Consider the following 26,012-nt stretch of genomic DNA (forward strand, 5'->3'; position numbering starts at 1 on the left):
TGTAAATACTGTAAACAGATCTCCACTGTTTACTGTAAACAAGGTCTTCTTGGGAACACAGCTCAGAAACCTTTTCACTTGTACAAAAACGAGAGAAAAAAGCAAATGAGCTGCTGAGTATGTACCACACACACACTAAGACAATTTTCACACAGTTTTTTTTTGTCAGTTTTCAGTGTTTTTCTTCTTTTATTCACTAAATGCGCATCTTAAAAAAACTCTTTCTAAAAAAACAACAATGAAACACAGCAGTAATGAGGAGTTCAATGCAATTTCATCACATTTTTAATCTCTTATGCACATGTCTTACAGGTTTGTGTTAGATCATACGCAGGGCTCATACAGGTGCTTGAAATCCTTGAAAATGCTTGAATTTAAATGTTGTATTTTCAAGGATTGAAAAGTGCTTGGATTTTGGATAAAATGCTTGAAATTCTTATTGTATTTCTCGTGCAATCTGACTATAGATAATCACATGTTCAATGAAAAAATACTAAATTGAATATTGAGATTAGCAAACTGTACTTTTGGTTGTTAAAAGTGTAAAACCATCGCTGTCGGTATGCTTTTAGCATGTAAGTACGCATCTAAAACATGCAACAAGGTACTGGAAAAGCTTGAAAATGGACCTTGGAAGTCCTTGAAAAGTACTTGAATTTGACCACTCAAAAAGTGTATGAACCTTGCATACAGTTATACCTATTAACAGTATTTACCCCGAGCTGTAAGAAGCTAAAAGTGTTCCCACAATTGTGGAGAAAAACGTTTTTAGCAGAAGTTAAGTTGCTTCAACAGAGGTGCAGTGCACCAACAGAGGTTTTTGATTATGCTGTGATGGGGTGACCTGACTTCAGTGTGTCTTCCTTTCAGACGAACCTGACGTGAAAATCGAGGGCTTTGATGGAAACTGGTACCTGAACCGTCCGAATGTTCAGCTGACCTGCAGGGCTGACGCTAACCCCCCTGTCACCATCTACCAGTGGAAACTGTGAGTCTGACTAAACCCTAACAAAACCCCTTAAGGCTCCGAAGACAAGACAGCCTCGCTATGTGTTGTTCCTCTCACGTTAGGTTTCTGACTGAAAAAAAGAAAAGAGAGTGTTTTTGTGGAGGGCTTACTAAAGCAGAGGAAGGCAATTTTATCGAATGGAGTCCAACATTTGTTTCAAGGCATATATATACAAGAAAGTAATCTTCAAAGATAAAACAGCAACTCCCTTCATCCTCTCCAGAAATGTGTCTCCGTTTATTTGTTTGTTTATAAAACGTGTAATGAAGATAAGACTGGGACCTGAGGCAGAGCACAATGGTCCTATTACTGTTGCAACACACACCCCTATCTGCCTGATGGTCACAGATACTGGGAGATAAATGCAAACAGAACACGCGTTGCTTTGCTTTTGGGGTTTTGCTTTGAAGTCTGAGGACCAGCATGCAGGTAGAGAGGTAAGAAAGCGTCATTGTTAGTGCTGTTGTGTTCTCTGGAGGGCACAGAAGGCAGCGGTTTGTCCCTGACACACACAGAAGAGGGCTGAAACTGAAAGCTGGAGTAGGAGCCGTGGATTAGGCCGGCATACCGCAGGGCTGACATCAGTGTTTTTGCCTCAGAGACCATCACTGCAAACACACGAGCAAGAAGAGATACAAACATGTTTTCAAGGCTGCGGGGAATTTGCCAAATAACCCCGGGTTTGATCTGCTTTGAGTAATTGCATGAAAGTTGGTCACGCGGAAATGATGTAGTTTAAATATAAGCATTGAAACATGACAGGAATACGGCTCCAATGCAGAAATGTTTGCCGTAATTTGAACTGACCAAATTGCGTGTCCATGTTTGAGGTGCAAAATAAAACGTTAAAAAAGGAATAGAACAGTTCGTAGCGGCTCTTTGAATATAAAACAACTTTTGTGTGCATATCACGGTTTTAAATGAAAGTATTATACGGTAAAATTGAGAGATAAATGTAGCAATTTGTCGTGTAATTGCTCAGTGAAGGCTGGGTTGAGAAATATGTCAGTGGACTTGAGTGGATGTGGATTAATAGACCATTGTGCCCTCATTGTATCTACTCTACGAGCCACTGTTGGATTTTAATGAGGCATAGGGAGTTTTTTTTCCCTTTTTTCTTATGCATACGTTTAGCTCTCAGGGTAGAATCGCTGATATACACACAGCAGGAGAAGAAAACGACAAGATAGAGAAGATTTGACCTGCTTGGGCTTTTATTTTTTTTATCAGAGGCAAAGGGAGATTTAGGGAGATAGGAGGAAGATAGAGAGAGAGGAGGAGGAGGAGGGTGAAGAGATGTGATCTAGAAAGACGAGGGCACTGTGCTGACAGATAGGAGGGGACGGCCATTGCTGCACTGAAAATGAGATGCCAAATCTGTTGTGAAGGTTCCCCTGGGCTCCACTGTGGAGGTCAGCACAAGGCTGTGACGGAAGGATCCGGAACAGGCCGGCAGTATTGCGTCACACAAACACACACACACACACACACACACACACGAGAGCTGAAGCTAAATCCAATAAATATTAATGTCTCTGATACACATCCTCATCATTTCCATAGACAGTCAACTGTACGTAGTGTTTATCTTATTCAATGAAATCACAAGTTTGTATAGTTTTTTCTCATTAATTGTTGCAGCTATAATTAAATATATAAGCTTGTTTGTTTTTTTTTACTATCTGCAGTCACACTTTTTCTTTGTTTCCCTGCATTGTGTGGAGTGTGCAGAAAGCCTTGGCATGCACACAATCCTGGAAGAAAGAATCTGAGCATCTTTGATTTTTTTTTTTTCTTCGAGCACAATACCCGAGCTATTTCTCAAAATGGGTTAATGGGGAGCTGCACCAAAATAACAGCGAATCGACTAAAAAAAGGACGCATGCTATTTGAACTTTATTGTTTGTTTATGAAATGTTTGTTTGCAGGGCATTCTTCACTCGCCACATTCGGTCTTTTTTAAGTACATATTGTAGTTTTAAGTGGGCAAAGGAATAGTAAGTGGTGGAAGAGAGGGCTGTTTAAGAGTTGTTTATGATCAGAAAATAACTCAATCACTTCAGTGTGCTGAGATTTCAGACATTCAGACATTTTCTATGAAAAGCAGCCCACACATCCTCTCCCTCCATTGTCACTCACTCAGATATGGGAGTCTATAAATAAGAAAGCAGTATTATTGTTACTTCAAGCCCCACTTTAATTAGCCAGCTTACTTATCTCTATTGTGGAAATGTGACTCTATTATTCATGTCGATTAAAGGCCACAATAAGGAAACTACTGGTTCAATTCACCGATAGCTGTGTGAAAAACTCACAGATTACATAATCCTCCTGTAATTTATCGTTATTGCCCCTTTTACTGAACATAAGCAGTGAGTAAATATTCTAATGCTGTCTGCGGCTCTTAAAAGACAATAAAACCTCATATTAAACATTAAACATGAAATAAGGACACTTTCAGGCCAACTAAACAGATGGATGTGTGATTAAAGACGCTGTCCTTCAATGCTACTTATTTGTTAGTTTATAGTCCAGAAAGCAGTCTCAATTCCTTCTTTTCATAAATATTTTAATCCCCTCTAATCAGTTGCCTGCTACCAGTGAGAATTGTCTTATTTTTAGACCCGATTATGAGCAACAATGTACTTTTACGTGCAGGCCTTTAGGCACGTACAGTCTGCTTTTCTGCATTCAAGTTTAAGGCCGCCTCCACACAGTCACACAGTTTATAGTGAGGTGGCGGCTTGATGGATGTAGTGTCCTTGAGTCCCCTCACCCAGCCCTCCATGCACTACTCATGTGGACACACACGTCACGTACATGCATGCACACGAGTCAGCCGGCCAGTCATCAAAGAATTTGCATCACTTTCAAGCTGTTTGTTAGCCTTTCATTTCCCTGCCCCTCAGGCTCCACACACACACACACACACACACACACACACACACACAGATTCAGATGTCTCATACATACTCTGGCCGCCGAATCTGTGGTGAATCGCAGTTTGCCAGCCTTTCATTTCTGCAACAAATCAATCGGGCTTTGCACAACTCAGCATTTGATAGAGGCTCACAAGGTAACTGATTATTGAATCGTGACATACTTTAGGAGGATTGTTTGCAGCTCCATTGTGAATGTGTTGCCAAGGTGGCCATTGAAAAACAACCTCACCACAGCTCTTTGTATTGCTTTTGTTCTGAACTATAATAATAATAATAACATTAATGCATTTTATTTATAGGAGCCTTTCAGGACTCTCAAGGTCGCTTTACAGTAAATAATTAAAAATAAAACAGTAATCAGGGTTCATACGGGTGCTTGAAATCCTTGAAAATGCTTGAATTTAAATGTTGTATTTTCAAGGTTTAAAAAGTGCTTGGATTTTGCATAAAGTGCTTGTAAATGCTTGAAATTCTTACTGTATTTCTCTTGCAATCTGACTATATCCATCTATAGACTATAGATAATCACATGTTCAATGTAAAAAGTAATGAGTAGCCTATCTGAAATGAAGACCGTTCCTCCTAAAAGTGTAACACCATCACTGTTGGTATGGTTAAGTGAAATCTCCCCTTTTAGTATGTAAGTACTCATCTAAAACATGCAATTTACAACAGGTGTAAGATACTGGAAAAGCTTGAAAATTTACCTTGAAAGTCCTTGAAAAATGCTTGAATTTGACCACTGCTAAAGTGTACGAACCCTGAATAATAAAAACAGCATTGACTGTAATAATAAACAACAATAAAACAGTGCAGACAAAAATTGGCAACATTAATACAATTATGAATATATTAGGCGTAGGCCAGTCTAAACAGGTGCGTTTTGAGATGTGACTTGGTTGACAGTGTTGTTAGAGAGAGGATGTACTGTGGGAGATTGTTCCAGAGTCGAGGGGCAGAGCAGCTAAAGATCTTAGTCCCATTGTGGCTAAATGGGCGGAAGGGATGAAGAGGAGTGAAAGCAGAGGAGGTCCTGAGTGTACGGCAGGGTGTGGAGGTTTGAAGGAGGTCAGTGAGGTATGAGGGTGAAGGTTGTGGAGGCTTTGAATGTGAGGAGCAGGATCTTGAAGTCAAAACGGAGGTGGATCGGGAGCCAAAGAAGCTGTTTGAGGACGGGAGTGATGTGCTGTGTGGATGGACTTCTGGAAATGATGCGTGGAAATTTTGGACTAATTGCAGTAGGGATGCACGATATTATCGGCACATTATCGGTATCGGCCGATATTGGCTTGAAAATGAACGCCAACACGCTGATATAAATATAAAGTGATTAAATAATGCGGTGCACATCACCTCTCTGTTGCACCTTGTTTGTAGCTCATAGAATTGTTCAGTGTAGTCTGAGCCCACCTATTTATTTATGTTCTGATTAGGGACTGAAGCTGCTTATATTTTTTGTACTTTTTCAAATTTTGTTTGCACAGTGCAGATTGAGTTGTCACATATTGTGCTCCTGTTTTAAGTTAAATAGTAGTTTTATTCAATTTGGGTTTAATTGCTGTACAGTTGCACTTTTCACATGTTCCCAGTGAACACAGGTTATGTTTACTTATTATGTCAATTGGGAAATTGGCCAAATTTGCCCTGATTGTGGGTATCAGTTGTGCCGGAAAAAAATATCGGTATCGGTAATCGGCTAAATGAGTTGTAAAAAATCGGATATTGGCAAAAAATCCAATATTGTGCATCCCTAAATTGCAGTTTATTGAGGGATTTCTGTGGCAGACCATGTAGAAGAGCATTACAGTTGTCGAGTCAGGATGCGACAAGGGCATTGACCAGTATGGAGGTGCTATTATGAGCGAAGGCGATTGATATTGCGAAGATGAAAGTATGCAGACCGGGTGATGTTATTGATACGGGCAATGAAGGAGAGGCTGCTGTCCAGCACGCCCAGACTTTTACTATGAACTATGAACACTTTATGATCAAAAGAAATCCCTATGCTTTTTACACTGACTTTTCTTTCAAATGTGCTGCATAATATGTGTTTAACCACGTAGTCAGCAGTTTCTAATAGAAATTTAATGATAGATTAATTAACAAACAGCCCATCGCCCTATCTTCCCCCCTGTCACTGAAGAGCCTTGTTGAAAGCCTGTTTAGTGCAGCTCAAGTGCTTGATGTGTGGCCATTGTTAGCGTGAGACCTAATTTTGTTTCCTCTCTGCGATGACATTTTGTTTTCTGGCTGTAATAAATGAAGCATTACATTGTTTTTAATGTTCTCGCACACCAGCGGATCTTGAAGTGTCTCTCTGACAGACAGCGAGCCCACGAGTGAGAGAGGGAGGTCTTAGCAGCATCCGTATTGCTAAGAGAAACCAATGTGACCCACACCCAGCTGCTCACCCAACAGTCAGCCCCGAGAGCTATTTAATATTATGACAGTCGCCTCTGTAGCTCTACTTAAGCACGATCCATTCAGAGCAGCTGATGAAGCCGATCGAGGGGAAGGCAGCAGGAAACGGGCTAATTGTCATGAAATTTGATACCTTTTTTCAGCCTTTGGGCTACATAAAAGGGGTCCAGATAATAGAATAGAGGGGTGGTGCGCTCATGATCCGTGACCTCAAAGTGTGCTGACCTGATCAAAGGACACGAGCAAGTCTGAACGGCGTAGAGATAGCGAACCATGAAGACAAACACCCCAGGCAGGAGAAACGGGCTCCACTTCTCATTGACAGCCCAGCATTTGGTAGATTCTGCATTTATCGCTTGATCAGCTGCCTCTCTTGACAGCTCCCCTGAGTTCTGAGTCCAGCCATGTGAGCTGAGGAAAGAAGCCCCCTCACGCCACCCCCCCCCCTCTCTCCCTACCACTGTCTGTTTTGTATTCCACATGCCAAAAAAGCCTGTGTCCTCAGGCATCAACTATGTCTTACCTGTTTGGACCTGCTGGGATTCCCTGTCCTCATAATTTTGTTTGGACTTGATGGATGATGGCTGAAATATAGTGCTGTCAAATATTTCTGGTATTTATCTCACCCTCACACACACACATCCAGGTTTGTTTGGCTCTGGAGACTGTATTTTTCATGCGCCTTGAATTGCTTTGCTGCTCCTGGGAGAGGCTATTTTTTTTCCACAGTGGTCTGGTGTAATTCTGCCTTTTTATGGTGTCTGTATTATTGTCTCTCTCTCTCTCACCACAGCTTGAACGGATCCCTGCCCACTAATGTGGAGATCAAGAACAACACCCTTTTCTTCAAGGGACCGGTGACCTACGACCTGGCAGGCACGTACGTGTGTGACGCCACCAACGGCATCGGGACTCGTACTGGCAGCGTGGACGTCAACATCACAGGTAGGTTGATGAATGCGGTTACTTCTGTCTCCTCAGTAACTCTGGCATGGCTTGCATCAATACAGTACCCCGCTTAAAAGGGACTATCAGACCCCCGTCCACACAAATATCGATGCACACTCACACACAAGCTGATTGTAGCAGATTGTCTGTGTGTTCTCCGTGTTCCCACCTGCCCTAGCTGTGCGGCTCCCTGCTGCACTGTGTTGCAGGTTAGGCGAGAGAAAAACTGCCTCTGTGTTTGCGTATCAGAGCTCTGCACGCACTGTGAGAACACAACAGCCACCCCCTTCCACTCTGCCCTGTTCTGAACCCAGGCGCATGTGTGGGAGCGATATAAAGCAGGTCTATTATCGCCGCCTAAAATAACATCAAGGAAAACGGGGGTTTGAGGTGAGGGTACTGTATTGATCATAGTTTGCTCGCATCACGCTCACATTTCTCCGAACAGCCCGTGCCTCTTTTGTAGTTGAGCTTTTGCGTTTCTTCTTTTGTCTCTTCTGTCTTCTGGGGAAAACAAAATGCTGAACAAAACTGATTCAGTTCCCTTGCCTTCCACATAATCGTTGGCATACACGCACTGTGGTTCCTCTGGGTTCTTATCCATAGGAGACGATATTTTGCCATCAAAGCCTTTGCTACAATTTACACTGACTTCTGCTATACGTACTACTAATGTGGGAATCTGAGTCTATTGGTACCAGCTGTGTGCGTGGTATTGGGAGACTGTCACAGTTTTGCTCTGGTCGGACTGGAAAGACTTTTTCCCTTTACTCTTTGTGCTGCCTGGTTTCTGGGAAGCGGGGGTGTTCTAACTTGCATTGCTTTGCATGTTGACTCATGTTGTGTCTCTGGGAACGCTGTGCTTGGTGTGAAGTGAACAGCTGTGCCTTACAGTATCATTGCACCCTCCCCTTTTTTATTTTCCCTGTTTCCTCTCTTTCAGTGTGTCATTCTCTACTAGTAAAGCAAAAGGCTAAGACAAAGCAGCTTTGTTGGATATGATGTCATTACTTGCATTGTGAGAAGTTGCCCATCCAAAGTAGGCAGGCTAGTAGAGCGATAATAAGAATCTCAAAGGAGCTTGAACAGCCCTTACTTATCAAGCAGGAAAGTGAGGAAGTAATCTACTGTCAGGAAATCGCCCTGCACCAGCTTGTATTGAGTAATTGTGTTCCGCAGAGATTGTACTGTTTGGCATAAAGTACTGTATCCCTTTGGAAAGGCAAAACAAAGGCACCAAAGTCATTTTCTATTTCTGCTTTTTCATTGATTGCTTAAATTAACAAACCACACTGCTATTGTCCCTGTAGTCTTTCTGTTTATTCTCATCATTTGTCCGTATAATTTTATTGAGTGTGTGAGGTGAACAATGCGTGGGTACATAATTTGTGCACATTCCGTTTCAATTTGTCTGCATGCTAAATTTGAATACGGACCTTCTTTTAGTGTGTGTGTTTTTTTTCTCTCCTCCCTTTATTTAAAGCTATGCAAAGGTATTCACAGGTGGCTCAGCAGCAGTTTATAGGAAATGCAATGACTGAATTTGAAGCAGTGAAAACCCTCTCGGCTCTCAGCGGGAAGTAGTTGTTACTTCCGATCACTTTGCATGTTTACCGTAATTAAGTAGTTATTACATGTCATTCTGAGACCTAGAATTATGCAGTAAAGAAAAGTGTTCACATTTCCTATTTGACAACTTGATTGTCACTTTTCCTTTAGCTAGAGAAACTCCTTCCTTTATATCTGGAGTCACACTAAGCACCATCATGCTGAGTGAATATTAAATGTCACAAGACACTGTGTGGTCGGTTTGTATCCTCTGTGGTAATAGTCTGGCTGGATGTTCGCTGCAAGTGCTGTTTTGTGTTGATAGATGCCAAAAGTCCTGAATTTTGGTTTAGTATATATTCTCAAAGGGTCCCATACAAGCCTTAAAAGCATGTTGCCAGTTCCCATAGTAACAGTGACAAGTTAAAGGGAGAGGAGCCAGCCTCTCCTCCTAAAGCCTCAGCTCCAACATGGCACCCAGTCAAATTGCAGCTCACAAGCAGCTATAGTTGACTGTCAAACATTAGTGTGGTTTGGTGCTTTAGGTTGCAGCAGCGTGTCCAAACAGGCGCCGAGCTGTTCTGCCCTTGTGTCTCATGCAGGTCCAACATGGATACGTTACAGCGGGATCATACAGTGCTTCTTCTCTTTGCTGATGTTGTGAAATGCTAGCCTATTCCTGTCTTAAGCAGGCTTGTCAGCATAATCTCCTGCACTACAGCGGAACATCGTTAAGCTTCGAGGGCCGATGTGTAGAAGAAACGTTTCTGTTTAAAAAGACATTTCTCTGAATGCAGATGTGGTCGACTCACTTATGATGACATGAATGCCGTTAGAGGTGAACTTGAGTGTGTGCATGGCGTTTCCTTCTAATTCTTTGAAGTGCTCTGTGCAGCCTTGACATTGGCTGTGCATAATGACCCGGTGGTGGAGGTAAAGAAGTATGCTGATGCTTCATTAACTTCAAAGAGCATCTTTGTGCCTCCCCAACAGACTCAGACAGGCCCGGCTGAAACATGGCAGGTGAGAGAGCCCACTGCTGGCTGCTGTTCAAGGCTGCAGCATCAGGCCTCAGTAATGCTAGCTAAGTGTTCTCTGCAGAACACCAAGGTGACCAAGCTGATAACTGCAGTACATTTGTTCAACAGCACTCAGAGCAACCAGAGATGACAATTTCTCCACTAGTGCTGAACATGAAATGATTATTTCTTTCCCTTGTTAAAGGGCGCATTTTAATGCTTTTGGATTTAGAGGCACTCCGGAGGGTTTCATGTTTCTAGAGTCAATAACTCTGGCCTCTTTTAGCCCGCTGTAAACTGTACTCAACACCGACAAATGTGACACTTAACAATCTCAAGAGCTTCATGTCGCCATTGCACACAGTCCTGTCACTATCAAGACCTAGCTTTATCCAATTGCACCATTACAAGCTGCATTATGCATAGGTTTGGCAGTAGCACTTTTTGTTTTCATTTTGAAGTTGATTTTTAGATTGACACAGCAATATACACCTGCCGTGGAGACAACCCTGCTTCCAGTGTCAGGAAGATAAAATATCCGTGACAACTTGTTTGTATCACAGAAAAGCTATTTTCTCACACTGGGAAACAACACTGATGGAGCACTTAAAGAAGGCGCATTTTAATCAAGCTCCTCAGTTTTCATGGGCGGATTTGTGGGAGCTGCATAACTGTCACCTCGGCAGATAGCGGGGCCACGGAGCACCTTGTTTCAATTAGTTTGGGGATAGTGTTTGCTGTGGAGATGGCATCGACCACGGTAAGTCACGTGGGCTAGGACCGCTTTCTCCAAGGACATGTGTTCGGCAGATATGGTGTCGCTTGTCAGAATCTAATGAACCACTCTCCTGTTTTAATCAATCCTCGCTTTCAGAAAAAAGAGGTAAGAAGAGGAAGTCTGAGGGAAAAAGAAGCAAGAGGGAGGGGAGGGGCTCTGTGGCGAGAGATGAGCTTCATGTAATGGGCCTCTTCTTAGCAAACACCTCTCTCATTCACATTCAGTTCAGAAATCTCCTGAGGGAAAGTTGGCAAGTCGTCAGATCTGATTAATCAGCAAATTATTAACGGTCATCAGAGGCCATGTTAAAAAACAGAGACAATTAAAGAGCCTCAGAATGAAAGTTATTTTTTGACGATTCATTCTCAGCAGCTTTTAACCGTCTAATAGGAGTGTCAGTCAGACAGTGACTCTTGTGAAATATTGCAGCTGAGAAAGCCGCAGGAAGAGGGCTGAATAATGCGGTTAGACCTCAAAGATCCTCCCCAACTTAAGAGAGCAAAATCACTCTTTCATTAAGATAATCAGCTTTTCCACCATCACACTCGAAACAAATCAATGCTGCCGTCTTAAATTTCTTTCCAGCGCATAATAAGACGTGATGAATGGCCATTTTGTCAGGATGGCCTTACAATTATGTCATTATCACCCCTGAGAAAGGAAGTGTGAAAAAGTGTTTTCTCTTGGCTGTACACAGCTATGTGACTTGTGGGAACATTTCTCTCAGCGAAGCAGCACATTCTCTAATTTGTTTACTCACTTGAATAATCTTTGAAACTTGATTAGATATTTTTTAACCTTGACTCTCCCACACAGCAGCGCTAATCTTTGTGAGATGGGGGCCGGACTGAGTCAAAGACAATGCATAATTCCTTCCACATTAGCAGGATCAGCTGTGAAGGATAATATCAGATCAGCTCGGGGTCAGCCAGTATGCGAACCTTTCCATGATTCCACTTTTAGCACAGCACAGCTAACTTCCATGGCCCTTTGTCAGTCGCTTTAGAGAGCAGAGGTGCAGTCAGCTTTGCTACAGGGCTTTAGCACTCAGGTTAAACTGGATGGAGTGAGAGCGTTCTCATCAATTTAGCAAGAAAGCGTGAGGATGGATCCTTCTGTAAGCACAGGCAACCGGTGCCAGCATCTGTTCACGCTCGCCTGAACAAGCAATAGTTCGCTCCCGTGTGAGAAAATGAAGTAGAGAGAGAAAGAGCGGGGGGAAACATCTTACCCACATGGAGAAAATGAGATGAATAAAACATACAGTCCAATAGAAATATAAATAAATAAAAGTAGCCATGTGACAGAGGGAGATGCTTCAGTGGGTCTGATTTTTTATTTTTTGGGGGGAATTTAGTTGAGGAGGTAAAGTGGATTCCAGAAATGGGCTCCCAGTGAAAGAGAAAGTGGGAGCGGTGCAGAGGCAGAGGTGGGAGAGAGGGCAGAGTGCTGTTTACAAGACTTTATGTAACAGCCTGTGTCAACTCCTGGTGTTCACTGCTTGTCACTTTCTCTATCCTCCAAGTCTTACATTACAATGATAAGCAAAGACAGTGAGACATGGAGCCGGTGGAAGGGGCTGACATTCTTTAAAAAAAAAAAAAAGAAAAGTACCTACGTGGACTTTTTCACTGTTTATTTACCAATTTCACTTGAAATTTTTCTGGCTCAACATCACCAATGTGAGCAAATGAAGCCATTGCCGAGAACATTAGCTCTGTCTATATAATGATTCCAAATGCTTGCCACCAGGTTGGCAGGAAAAGCAGCAGCGAGTTGTTGGCAGCAGCAAAGGGAGCTTTCTCAGCATAAATTTAAATTACTGAGCAGGAGATGCTGCTCTGAGATGACATAAGATGTTTTAATTGTCAGGAAATAAAAATTACAACATGAACTGGTTGCATAATGCACATTTTACTGTTTTCATATTACAGTAATAACATTTCTGTAGCCACAATTGGACATTAAATCATTCATTGAACAGGTTTTAGCCTCATTAGTCTGCATTTTGCAAGATATTTTTCAAAAAATCAATCTCTGGCTCCCTCTTTTTAAAAAAAGAAATGAGGAGCTTTGACTGGATGGTTTGAAGAATCCATGAAATAGAAACTTTCTGGGGGAAAAACGTCTTTCTGCCAGCCATTTCAAATCTCATTCTGTATCTGATACTCAAGATTGATTCCTTACTGTCTTGTTTCAGCACGAAATACATAACATTAACCCTTTATCGGGCGAAGAACTATATTTGGTAACTTCAGTGGATATCAAAATGAGGTCCCCATGTCTCTCTGTTTGGTCGTAGAACCACATGGATTTCTTCCAGCTAATCAGCAAAGATCAGGCTACGTCACAGACAGCGACACCATGACATCTGACCAATCAGTATGATAATAATATGATAATATTTACTTTATTGATCTTGACCTCCAATGTAAAAATGAAAAATTTAGAAAAAAAATCTGCAAGAAACAGTCGTACAAACAGAGTTATTCTTCAGTGACTTGTACGAGGGGAACTTGACTATGACGGCATATAAGGGCCTAGTATGAATAAAAATAATAGTAATATTTCGAGAAAAAAGTTGCAAATTTACTAGATTAAAGTGGCAAATCTACAAGAAAAAAAGTTGCAGATTTACGAGAAAAAAGTGGAAAAAAACAATTTTTTTCTCGCAGATTCACCACATCTCATAAATCTGCACATTTTTTTCTTGTAGATTTGCCACTTTAATCTCGTAAACTTTTTTCTCAAAATATTACCCCCTTGTCCATATGTGTTTTTTTTTTTTACACATTCTGTCAGTATGTAATATCCTCCAATATGCTCTAGGGTTGAAATTTGGAATTTGCAAGTATTTCAATGAGTGTCCTAATAAGGGTTAAGGACGTGATGATAGGACTTAAAGGGACACTGTGACAAAAAGTTTTTGGTGCTTCTCACAGAAAAGGCTCCAGCTTTTATCTACAGGTGCTGCCAAACCTCAAAGCTATCCAAAACCGTTCCTAGAAACCAGAAAACTGTAAATACCAGTAGGTGATGGTCCATTTTTATCAGCTGAGAAACAGACACGTGGCTCTCTCCGTCTCTGCGAGGTCTGTCGCTTTCCTCAACGCAATCGCTCCTTGTGATAAAACTTGCGAGAGCGGGTTGAAAACGTCCTTGAATGAAACAAGTATCGCGCCATATATTACTGACATCTAACAGCAGAGCCGCTCCATGCAGCCATTTGTCTCCTTTCTTTCTCTGACAGAGACAAGAGACATTATGATGTCAGCTTTGCAGAGGCTCCCCCAGCAATGTGAAATTTGTTTGTCTTCGCCTGTCATGGTGGAGTCTGTCTCAATCTGTGCGCTATAGCACATAGCCGTGTCGCCTTCTCACATCGCCGCCTGCATTATTCATAAATTCAAAGGCCACACGCGTATATCTTGTATATCATTGCTCTCTCACTTCAAGTAGACACATGCTGTCAGGCAGGCTGAGAAGCACATTCAGTGTCTTGGTCTCCTGCTCTCCCTGCTAGCTCCTCATCACCCTTGAACTTCCTGTTTAGGCATGGACAAACCTAGAAGGATCTGGGTCTGCAGGCTGACAGAGACACTGTCTACCCCCGTGTCCTCTCTACAGGAGGGGCTGCTCGCTGTTCAGATCCTGCCAAGAATACACCTCATTATCCAAATGAGACATTAGCATGAGCCTCTCCCTTGCTTGCACACCATAGGCCGCCCCATAAAGCCTCTGCTGTGTTGTGCTGTGCCAGGGAGAGCACTGAGGGGGAAGACATTGTGGCTGCAACTCATTTTGCATAAAATGGAGGAGGAGGGGGATGCTCGGTGTGTAAAGGGGTCTTTTTTATTTGGAGAAGAGATAGCCCGGCTGTGGGAGTGAAATGGAAATGTCACCAGGGGAGAGCATGTGAGAGCAGTGCAGCTGAGATCGTAGTGATTTATCTTAACATTTGTTTCTGCGTGGCTTGCTGTTTCTGCTCTCCGGAGGATATGCAGAGGATAGGGATGTGGCAGACAGATGGAGCAGTGGGATTGGCTGAGCCCCTTCGGCCCAGCTCTGCTCCTCCGTCCTCCTCCTCCTCCTCCTCCTCCTCCTCCTCACTGTCCACCCGTGTGGTGTTGGATCTGTCACGCCTCCCTGAGAGCCTGATGAAGTAGGTCAGACGCTGTCCCAGGGTCTGACCACTGGCTCCAGAGCTGCTGCTGTGTGGTGATTCACTCATTACACACACAGCTCCAAAATAACAACAAGGAGACAAAAACACAAGAAAAACAACAGCAGAGGGGTAGCTGAGGATAGAATGGTGCGGTGAACAAACAGTGCCCCGACCTCGCCTGGCTTAACGCCTTCTAACATGCAGATTTGTTTGCTGCATGTCTGATGACCCAATAACTCGTCCTTACATCACTTCCACTTAGCTCTGCAGCACATGCGGGGAAATGTAGAGATGCATTAATAATGGTACCTTATGAGCAAACATGATTCTTAAAAGAGCATTGGTGTTTAGATGCCTGTGTAAATATTCATTGCTCATTAAAGGCGTATTAAGAATGATTATTACAACCCCTGCAGCGCAAAATGACCAAATTATATCAACAAGGGCACAAAAAACAGGCTGTCTGGAATTTTTCCAGCACTTTATTGATGTAGGATCTCCGCTCTAATTTTTGTCTATTTCATCTATTAACCAACGAAAGTAGAATTTAAAAAAAAAAACTGTCAGTGTTGTGAGTCCTTGGTCACCAGCAGAGGCCACAAAGAGACGTCAGAGATTACGTGCTGCTTCTGCTCCAGAGAGATGAAAACATGAAGCGCTCTCTGTTTCTCTGACAGGACCGTCCCGCGAGTCCTTGCATGTTCACAACACGCCACAGATGATGTCACCAGCGTCTTGATGCCAGTATTTCACAGCGTTATCTCCTCCAGCACATCCCGTGCCTCTTATCCGTTTTTACAGGGAATTGAATTTGAATTACTAGTTTGAAGGTTTTCGCTGTGTGTGTGTGTGAGTGTGGCATTTACCTACATGTGAGGCGAGCTTACGCCTCTGTAAAATCAGTGATAGCAGAAAGTAAAATGTGTTGACAAACAGAGAGAAATGGTAGATATTGGAAGGCGGGTGTGCGATCGGGTGAAAAAGAGCTTTGCCTCTGCGTTGAATCCCTGTCAGTGATGAGCGTTTATTCGTTGTGGCAGCATTACATTTCCATGACTTCACAACCACTGGCAAATCCAGACAGGGGAGTAATGAGGATCGTTGGAATCACTGAATTAATGCGTCTTCCCCGATTGTCCCCGTCCTCACTCACTCATTATGCCATTCTTTATTTGCCGTTGTCACTCCCCGGCCTCTCAAAGGCGCTCGCTCCATCTTCTCTTTCTCCTTGTTGCCACTCCTCAAACTCTGAGTAGCCCTCTGTTTTCTTTTCATCTCCTGTTGTCTGCAGCTTGTCCCTCATTTAGTCATATTAAAACACCACTCCCTGCTCCGCTCTTTGAAATCCTCTCTCATTTTCCCAGCCTCTGTCATAACACCTTGTCCAAGTGATTGCGCTAAGACTCAGGAATGTTTGTACCTGTCTCTCGCCTCCTTTTTTTCATGTGCAGACATGACTGGAGCACACCCAGAAACACTACCTGCAGGCCGGATTGTGATACAGTTTCTCTCCCCTTTAAAGCCCCCTCTGCTTCAGACGTTCCCCTTCTTCTATATCTTTGAACATTTGCTGCTGCTGCTTGTTTTTGTACTGTAGCTTACACTGAAACATAAAACCCAGCTCCAAATGTATGTTGTTTTTTGAAGCCACAAATCTGGCACGGACCTGATGTGTCAGTCCCACAACTAGATGTCAGTTTCCTTTTTCTGTGGCGCATTTGTTTACCATTTGATTCTCCTAAATACTTTCTTCTGTTTTACACAAATGACTCAGAGGGAGAACAGTCATCGAGTTGTGAGGGAAACGGATTTTGCCACTAAAATGTTTGGAGGTAGTAAATCATCCACTCGATCAAGTCAGATGTGAGTGTTCAAAATAGTATGATTAATGCAATACAAAGCAGCATGGTTGCAGCATTTAAATAGCTGCAGTATTTCATGTTATTCATTACCTGTGTAAATCTATCATGCCTATGGATTGAATTATAGCCTTTCATAGCACATCTTGGCACCTATTAATCTCAATAGTACATTTTAGTCGTCGCAACTCAAGGTTACCCCACTATCTGCATATTCCCAGCGTTTGCGTTAATAGACACTGCCTTTTGTTGCCGGGAACAGTATCGGAGCTGTTGTGCTGCTTTGAGGTCTTTTTTATCTATCTGTTGGCAGGTGTTGCCAGTAGCTATGGCGTGCTGGTGGAACGCCTCCTCCCTCCTCCGCGCTGTCAAACACCCCTACATACCCTTACCATTTCAAATGTGTTTTATTATTAGTCTTTCTCTAATGTGATTAGTTTGCACCATTGCCACGCTAATTTCACATACTTGCATTGACAGAGCACACGCACGGGACAAAGCCTCCGCGTTGGAGAAATTCTTTTTTGCCATTTCCTTATCTTCATGTATGCACAAGGCCAGTGGGCTGAATGGGAGGTAGTGTTGTGATGTGACCTTGGAGACATAAGTGCAGAGCAGAAGTGTGCAGGATAACGCGCGCTGAGAACAGGCACCTACCGATCTGCCAGCACACCTCTTTGAAAATAAAAGCAGTGTCTTTCTTCACGGCGCTGTAGAGATCCGATGAGCATTCCTGGTGTTTCTGAGCTTCTTTCTCTGCTTGTAAAAGTACCCCCATTACAAAGGTAGAGCCATCTAAACACGGCGATACTTCTCCCTTCTATTCCTCTAGCAGAACATCTTAATAACTCCTCTAAAAAACTCCAATTCTTCTTTTTGATACGGCAACATCCGAGGCTTCTGTGCAGGTGAATGTACCAGCCAAGGAGAAATACCTCGGTGTTTACAACGGCTTTCATGTCTACAGTTTGCAAGGACTATAAAACAGTCTTCAGTCATTAACGGTAACATTCACATTCTTAGAATACGGGTGTCAAGAGGTGGTGTCACTTGATCCTTTATAGAAATGGAGGTGATGCAGAGTGTCTTTGAAGGCTCGCTTTTACTGCCACTATTCTGTAGTTTTAATGGCTCTTGCCTTGTGTTTCTCACCTCTCTAAGTGGTAAATATCGAGTCTTGGCAACCTTCGAAATGCAAGGCAAAGGGCTGCCTAATTAAGATTGAATAAGGGAACCGATCAGAGGGAAGACATATTCTCGCAGAGGAAGGCAGTTAATGGTAGAGGAGAGGATTACAGGAGAACGCTTTCCCTTTTCTCTCTACTCCTTCAATCCTCGGGATTTTCGGCCCTCTTTGGACTTGGTGGGAGGATGTGTTCTCGAGCAGGGGTGACCTGGCTCCGCTCTCTCATTCATGTGTGTAATGAAGGCCTGTGTCTGAATAATCCCATTAGGTGGTCAGATTAAAACCTGAGCTGATATTTGAGACTGTGCCCGGCACCGCTTTAGAAATTGGAGAGCTTTGCTGCGGGCCCTGGGAGAGAGGGTGCAGAGGAAGAGCAGCCGAGGAGAGCGACAGTGTTTGGGAGGTCGCTCCTTTAGACTGATAGGGCGCCATTGTAATTAAAGGGGATAGGAAAGCTTCAGCAGCTTCTTTATTTCTCCCAGTATCATCCCTTACCCGAGCTATGCAGAGATTTATCTTTTCCTTCTCAAAAAGAAGTCCTAATCGAGTGTAATGGTTTTGATTCAACAGTTTAGGGCAATAATTTAAAAAATAATTTTCTGCTTATGTTGGAAATTTGTCTTTTTTGTTTTGCATGATGAGGATGGCAGAGGTTGTCAGATTGGCTGCTTTCGCAGCTCCGATTTGCAAAGAGAATTTAATATCTCGAAGGAACTTTCCGAATTACTTAACATAAACCTTCATCATAGCTCAAATATGATTAGTTTCCAATTTCAGAAAGATAACTTCCCCTACAGTAACCGTCATTTTCTGTACTGAATATAATAGTTTCCTGTTTGGGCAATGCTGATGCAAGCATGCATCGTTTATATAGTAACAGCTGAATCATCTCCATAGATAATCTGTGCATATATGAATGTTTTACATTCATGGTGTAAATTTGTGTGAAAGTGCATGAAAACAGAACATCATGTATCTGCTGCTTCCCGAGTATCGCAGTACTTATCAGATCTTTTCTCTGAGAAGACACCTGATGAACAGTGTTAAGATTTATGTTTACTAGATTATAATGTGTCATAATAAAATGGTAATAAATCAGAACAACAGTAGGCAGAAATAGTATCAAAAGCAGTAAATCTTCTCAGTATCTGGTGTGACTCATCGTGTCTGTGTCTTGCCCTGCGTGATCAGGAAGCTCCCTCCTTTCTTCCTCGCTGTTCGCCTCTCCTTTTGTCAGTCCTGCCCCACACCGTTTGTTTAGTCGATGGTTTAAGTCTTTGTTGTGTTGCCACCACCTCTCTGTTGAGGAATCATTGAAGTTAAATGTGCCTCTGCTCTGCAGGTTGAGACGAGCCCTACCTGTGCGGCTCGTGGCTTTGATCACGTTTCATATAGACGTATCTTGTGTCTCTGCACTTCAAGGAGCTTTGCACTTTCTTGGATTTAAGTGAAGTAGTGTATGACGGGGACATAGCTTTCAATGCTTAGATTTACTTAAAGTAACAGCTGTGCTTGTCATGAGCATTTTTACCTTCCTGTGAGGAGGCTAGGTGCTTTTTAAAATGGTGGAATGAATGTGATGCTTCAGTTTAGCTCCAGATACGCTGTGATCAAGGCAGTTTTGAATTTAAAATAGCATATCTTTTTTGTATTTGTAAGGCAAAATCCCAGCCTTCAGACACTGGCATCTTGGTTATTGTTTGTCTCGAGGAGACCATTAGTCATTGTCACTCTGTTGCTCAGATTAGAGCACATTTTTGACTCATTTGATTCTTTTCTCTTTACTGAACAATCTATATTTTTCTGTGAAAAAGCTTTTTTGCTGTCTGCTCTGCTGCCTGAAGAGAAGCGCTTCATGTTTATCAGCTCTCTGGATGCATCGCTGCTGTGTATGCTTGGCTGCTGATAATCATCTCTGACAGTGCTCTTTCATTTCATTACCGCTACACTGATGATGAAGATATGTCATGTTGTACTGTTTTAAACAGTATATGAGTCGACGTGCATCCTTTGACTTGTGTGTAACCTGCAGAGTTGAATGTATTAACTGAAACGCCACATGACTTAATTCTTCCACAGCTTGTTTATTTAACTGTTTCACATTCTTCCGCCTTCCAAACAGAGAAGAAATGATGCATGCTGACAAACTTCCTTCGCTTTAATCTCTTCAGTCATTCTACTCTTTGATGGTATTGTGTGTTGGACTGGCTGTTCGTTCTTTCCGTGTGTGAAACTGCATGCGAGTGTTAATGAGGGAGCCTGCCACACTCGGTGAGGGCTCCTCTGGGGTTGGGAGGTTCTCGTGGGGCCGGGGGTCCTTCCTTTTCCCTTTGCTTTTCCGTCCTTGTTTCCCTTACTTCATCTTTCCTAAAAAAAAAAAAAAAAAAAAAATGCACCTGCACAAATGCACCTCCTCCCACCAGAGCACTGACACACTCCCTTCCATCTGTCTTTTCCTACCCAGAATTCCCTAACAACCCGCCAACTTGGAACAACCCTGACACCGGGCCGGACCAGCACAATGCAGGTGCCGCCATCGGGGGCGCTGTGGGGGGAGTGGCCCTGTTGGGCGTGGCGGCCATACTGCTCTTCGTATTCCTGCGCCGCCGCCAGCGCACCTTCAAAGGAGACTACAGCACCAAGAAACACGTGTTCGGTAACGGCTACAGTAAGGCCGGCGGCCTGCCCGCGCACCCTCCCATGCCCAAGAACCTTCAGTACCCCGACGACTCGGACGACGAGAAGAAACCCGCCCAGATCGGCGGCCCCGGAGGGTTTGAGGCGAGCGAGCGTGATTTTGACGCAGAGCAAGAGGACCTGAAGAGGCCCTATTTCACTGTGGACGAAGGAGAGAGTCGAGATTATGACGAGCGGACTCTGGCCTTCCAGTATGACCCTGAACCTGAAATAGCCGATGATATGATCTCTCAAACCGACGGCTCTGTCATTTCTAAGAAAGAGTGGTATGTGTAGTGGCATGCAACAACCAAACCAAACCCTTTGTCCCCCACCTGCATTCCACTGCACCCTTCACCTCCATCACAGCCCCGCCCTCCCATTCGTCACAGTCCCGCTCCTCTTTTGGTCCACCTAGTACCCCCTCCCCCCTGACTCCCGCCACATCAGACCCCATCCTACTAATCTCAATTAGAAAACAAGCGTCTATTTAAAGTGCTAGCAACATCAACTTCTCAACATGACAGCATTGGTATCAGTTCCATCAGGTGAATGGGCAAAGAATACAAACTAAGGTATGTAAATGGACTCGGTGACGTGCGAGTCCAGGGAGGTGATTGGTTGATCAATACTGGTGTAATATTCTTTTTTTTTGTGTGTATTTTTTCATGTTATAAATGTATTAAATGTGTAAAAAGAGACTGCAGGTTGAGGTTTTGCTGAGCACATTTGTGAAAGTCCTACACTGGATGTGCGATTTTGTTTTTGTTTTTTATTACCATTGCCGTTTTGTTATTTTTATAATGTCTTTTTGTATGATTTTTAAGTGACCAGAGAAATGAGAGTTAAATGTTTGACATAATTACAGGTGGAGTTCTAAGTGTTTGTAATTTTGTGGTCAAATGTTTCAGAGAAAGAAAAAAAAAAAAAAAAAAACGCCATACAGCATAATTTCTCCTGTTTCTCACTGGGGTTAGCGTCCCTGACATTACAAATTTTTGTATATTTACAGCATCAAAAAGCAGATGTGTTATTGCTGTTTTTCCAAAGACATGCTTAGTATTTCTTGACCCCCCCCCCCCCCCTCCCCTTGTGTTTATAGGCTTGGATTATTTCTTTACTGAGAGGGAGTCGGTCTACTGAACCATGTGGCAGATAAATATTGTGTTTTCAATTTTTCCTAAATTTCAATCATGTTAAATTACATGTTGTTTCCACATCGGTAAATCAGAATAACAGGGGAGAGAAGGGCTGCAACAATTTCTACTTTTCAGTGGTGCATCACAATCACGTCCAAAAGAGGTTTGGTGAGTCTCGTTGTCCGCAGAAACCTTCAAAAATGCTCTGAAATGTCATGATTGTCACTTGACTTGAACAGGTTGGCCTGTGAACACGAGCTCTCAGTCTTACCACTATAATGAAATGTCTGTTTTTTTGTATTGAGTTGTCATAATTATGCTTTGTTCTAACCCTTCTTTTATCAAATGGATGTCAGAGAAAAGTGTCTGGGAGTTTCCCAATAATGACTCTGTCTCTCCTTATAATTGTGTGACTGTGTACTGAAAAATTGGCTTAAGCCTCCCCCGCTTCCACCAACAGCGCTTTCTATGAGGAGTCATCCATGGACACAAAGGACACGGATAGGAGGGAAATGTCAACAGATGCTTTTATTTGTGTCTTGGGAGAAAACATTTGAACATGTAAAGGGAAATTGAAAATATAATGGTGGCCATGCTGGAGTAATACTAAGTCACCTGCTGCTTTCATGATGTTTTTTTCCATTTCTTCGTCTTTCTATAATGAATTTCAGTGGCTGTTTGGGGGATTTTAAAGGAATGAATGGTTGTCCTTCTCTTAATGTTGGCATCTTAATCTGCCAATAGGGCTGTCAGAAGGCATTATACATAACTGGCTTTTCAAATCACTGTTAATAAGTGCCAGTGGATGCTAGCTTAGCAAACGACTTGTTTCTTCTCCATTCCACAATCAGTAAAATGCATTTGCTCCAAACGAGAAAAAAAAAGTTCAATGTGAAATATCAGATAAAACAGTAAATCGGTGGATTATATTACGACACATCTGACTGGCTCTGAACAATATAAATACTATATTAAGCCTTATTTTATGCATGTTTTTTTGTGTTGGAGTGAATGTGCGTACGTTGCTATTTTTTCTGTATCAATTCCAGTGCGTTTGTCCTCATTTGCAGCTCAAAAGGCGACACTTTGTCAGTGTTGTCAGTATTGACAGAGGTATGAGTTTATGGGCACACAGTACCCAGGATCAATATTGCATTTAACACTCAAAAAAGTATATAAATATATATATAAATAAAGATGAAAAAATAGCATCTCTGTGAGAGCAGATCTCTCTGTCGGCCGGAGATGTGAATGTTTTACAGTCCATGCTTGTCTACTGTATGTTTTTAGATGAGCATGTTAATCATGAGCCTCAATTTATATTGTATTTTCAACACAAATTAACATAAAAAGTGGGAAATATCATGTTTTTATTAAAAGTCTGTTGCTTTCAGTTCAGTTTCATTTCCTGTTGATTTCAGTTGGGTTTCATTTCCTACAGCCTTATTTCTGTTTCAGTTCAGTGTATCTTCTACAGTTTGAGAACATACATGAGGTTTGCAACAGAAAGTTTCAGAGCAAGAAAAGCAAAGGACGGTCGTGGGGTTGCTACTTTTAAAGTGCAAAAGCAAATAAATATTTTATTGCCTTTAGTTTGTTGTTCACCTGCAGGTGAGCTGCTTCGCTGTAACTTTTAGATTCCACATCGTTTGCATATCACAGCGTAAAAGAGACGGAGAACGTTTTTATCTTTTCTTCTCGCATTCAGTGCCTATCAAAGTCAGGAGACGTGAGGTAGTCTGAACAGTTGCTGCTCTATCATTTAAGTTATTCATGCCGTAGAATAACATAATGAGTAATATTGAAATATGACATGGACTGCAACCTCTTGAAAACAAATGATGGTTCTATACTTGCAGTTGTAATCAGTGTAGTGGGGATGTTATTCCACCCGAGCCCCGGCACAATGCTAACAATGTGTCTGTACTTGATCTTTAAATCAATTGATCTCTTAAAAAAGCTGCATTCATTACCATTTTAAACTTTAATGATGGCTTAATGGTGACACAGCACTTTTTTCCAGTCAATACTGCATAGTTTGTCCTGAAGCGATCAAACTTTTGTCGCACATCGCTGACTTTTCTAAGCACAACAATTGAAATGTAGTGAAAAGAGATTTAAATTAAAAGAAAAAAAAATGCAACTTTTGGCCCAAAGCAAAGATCAAGTCCACCCCCTTTTTAAAGCACAACTAAGGTTTCATTTCCCTTTTTTTTCCTGCATCCATAATGAAACCACTGCCACACTTGCTTCTCAGACATGTCAGAGAAAGAAAACCTTTCAGATTGGAGTGGACATTCTGTGTACTGGTAGATGTGAACATTGTCTTCATGTTGTCGGGGTGTTATGAGTTCCTATTTTGTAATACTAACTGTAACTTCATTCCATCCTAATCTACTTTTTTGTATTCAGTATGTTCAACATTCCACTGTAAATACTGTACATACGGTTGAGATTATAGTTGGGATTTATTTAGGGACAACTGCGTAGGGACCCTGTTCATGTAAAATATACCTATTTTGACTGCAAACATAGAGACTCGATGATGGGTAGATGAAGTCGATGCATAGCTTATTTCCAAAGTCCCACCTAGAAATGCTCCTCCGGTACGTTTTTGATATGCCACTAGCGGCTTCACTGTCATACAAAGGGGTGACGCATACAGTTTGTCGATTTAATGTTATAGAAAGAAAATCAAAAGAGAGAAACTGTCTGTATGCAGCCATGTGAATGTATATTTCTGAGGGTGTTACAAATATGAAAAAAATCTCTTGTTCAATTGTGATGACACAGTGAAGTAACTTGTATTTGTTTTAAGCATTAAATGAGTTCAATAGTCAACAATGTTCTGTCCCAGTTCACTGATTGGATAGATGGGTGTTATCTGACTGAATATGCTTCACGTCTGCAACACTTTTCTTATCCCTGTGTATTGATTTTGGTAATTGCAGCCCTCTCCCAATAGCTTTGATTAGTAATGTATCCATGTCGCCTCATGCAGGTGCTTATTTGGATTTATTTTCCAGCTCCACCACTTCCTGTGAGCCTCAAGACATTAAAAGGTTTGGCCTGCAAATGAACTGTCCTTGCAGTTTAACAATTATAGACCTTGTGAGGACAGTATTTAGATCCAGATGTTGCTCTGCTCCTATCCAGCCATTAGACAGAACCGCTGCAGCACCCAATATTAAGCTCTCCGGTGCCGTTCCAGTTTTCAGAATTATAAGGAGACATCGGCAGCTGCAGGATGGATATCTCTTTGGATTTATGCATGCACACTTCCCTCCATTGTTCACTCTAATTTTCATGCTTGAGCATGAGAGGAATCTGATGAGAAAAATTAATCAGACATGGTCAGAAAATGTCCTCTTATCAGACACAGTATGTATCTTTAAGGTGTGGAAGGTATATAACCACCTTTATTCATAAAAAATGCTTCCATCACTGAGACAAGTCCATTAAAAACATAAAAAAAAAAAAAAAAGGATACACTTCAGATACTGATCATTTTCTGTGAGGCTAACACAAGATAGATAAAGAGATGAACACCGTATATAACAAGGATCTACTATGGCTATTACTGTACCTTTCAGTGTTTTTCCCCTTTAATTGGAGAGCAAAAACTGTCAGGCAGATGTTGGTATTGAGTTCAGTGCTTAATGAAGCTACAGTGATATGATGAGAGAGGCCCAGTGTAGAGCCAGACAGATCTGTCTCAGACTGTGGGACTCAAGTGCAGACATCTGCACCGTGCACATTAAGAACAGCCCAGAGTTTGCAGCTGTTGCCATCCATTTGCTAAAAGAGCCCTTTGTAGCCCAAGGGGCTTTGATGGCACATAGGCTTTTAACATGCATGGCCATCAGTTTTTCCCCCTCCTAACAGAGTCGCGAGTGGAATTCTACAACATTTCCTCCATCAAAGTGCTCTTAGGATGAAATATGGCTGGATTTTTGTTTTAAAATATGTTCCTCATGGGCCGTAAATTCAAAAGCGAGTTTGTCGAAGCACCTCGTGTGATGCCACACCATTCAACACAGTGTAAAATCAGAGAATACAAACTACATCCGCGCAGAATTAAAGACTACAATCACTGTGAAAATGAAAGACGATCTGACTGTGCTTGCCATGATTTTTTTTTTATTATGTTTTTGGCTCATAATTCTTATATTTTATGGTGCTAATAAGTTCAGATGAGCATTGTATTTTGAATAAGTCTCCAATAATCACAATGCAGCCCCATGAGTTGATGAGTTTCTTACCTTTTTTCTTGTGAATCACATTCTCGCAATTGAAAGTTTCTTGTAGGAGTCAGTTTTTAT

At 42.2% G+C, this 26,012-nt stretch overlaps 1 protein-coding gene across 1 annotated transcript in view; it reads left to right on the forward strand.

The window, feature by feature from the left end:
* nectin1b (nectin cell adhesion molecule 1b) overlaps positions 1-26,012 on the forward strand; it is an 89,216-nt gene that overhangs the window by 62,531 nt on the left and 673 nt on the right. The window contains exons 4-6 of the mRNA XM_059330428.1: positions 871-988; positions 7,166-7,317; positions 20,340-26,012. The exon at positions 20,340-26,012 is cut by the window's right edge and continues 673 nt beyond it. Coding sequence (XP_059186411.1) covers positions 871-988; positions 7,166-7,317; positions 20,340-20,848 — 779 coding nt within the window. The 3' untranslated portion in view covers positions 20,849-26,012. The remainder of the gene's footprint in view (positions 1-870; positions 989-7,165; positions 7,318-20,339) is intronic.

The sequence above is a fragment of the Centropristis striata genome, chromosome 4 (genome assembly GCF_030273125.1).
Source record: "Centropristis striata isolate RG_2023a ecotype Rhode Island chromosome 4, C.striata_1.0, whole genome shotgun sequence".
NCBI lineage: Eukaryota > Metazoa > Chordata > Actinopteri > Perciformes > Serranidae > Centropristis > Centropristis striata.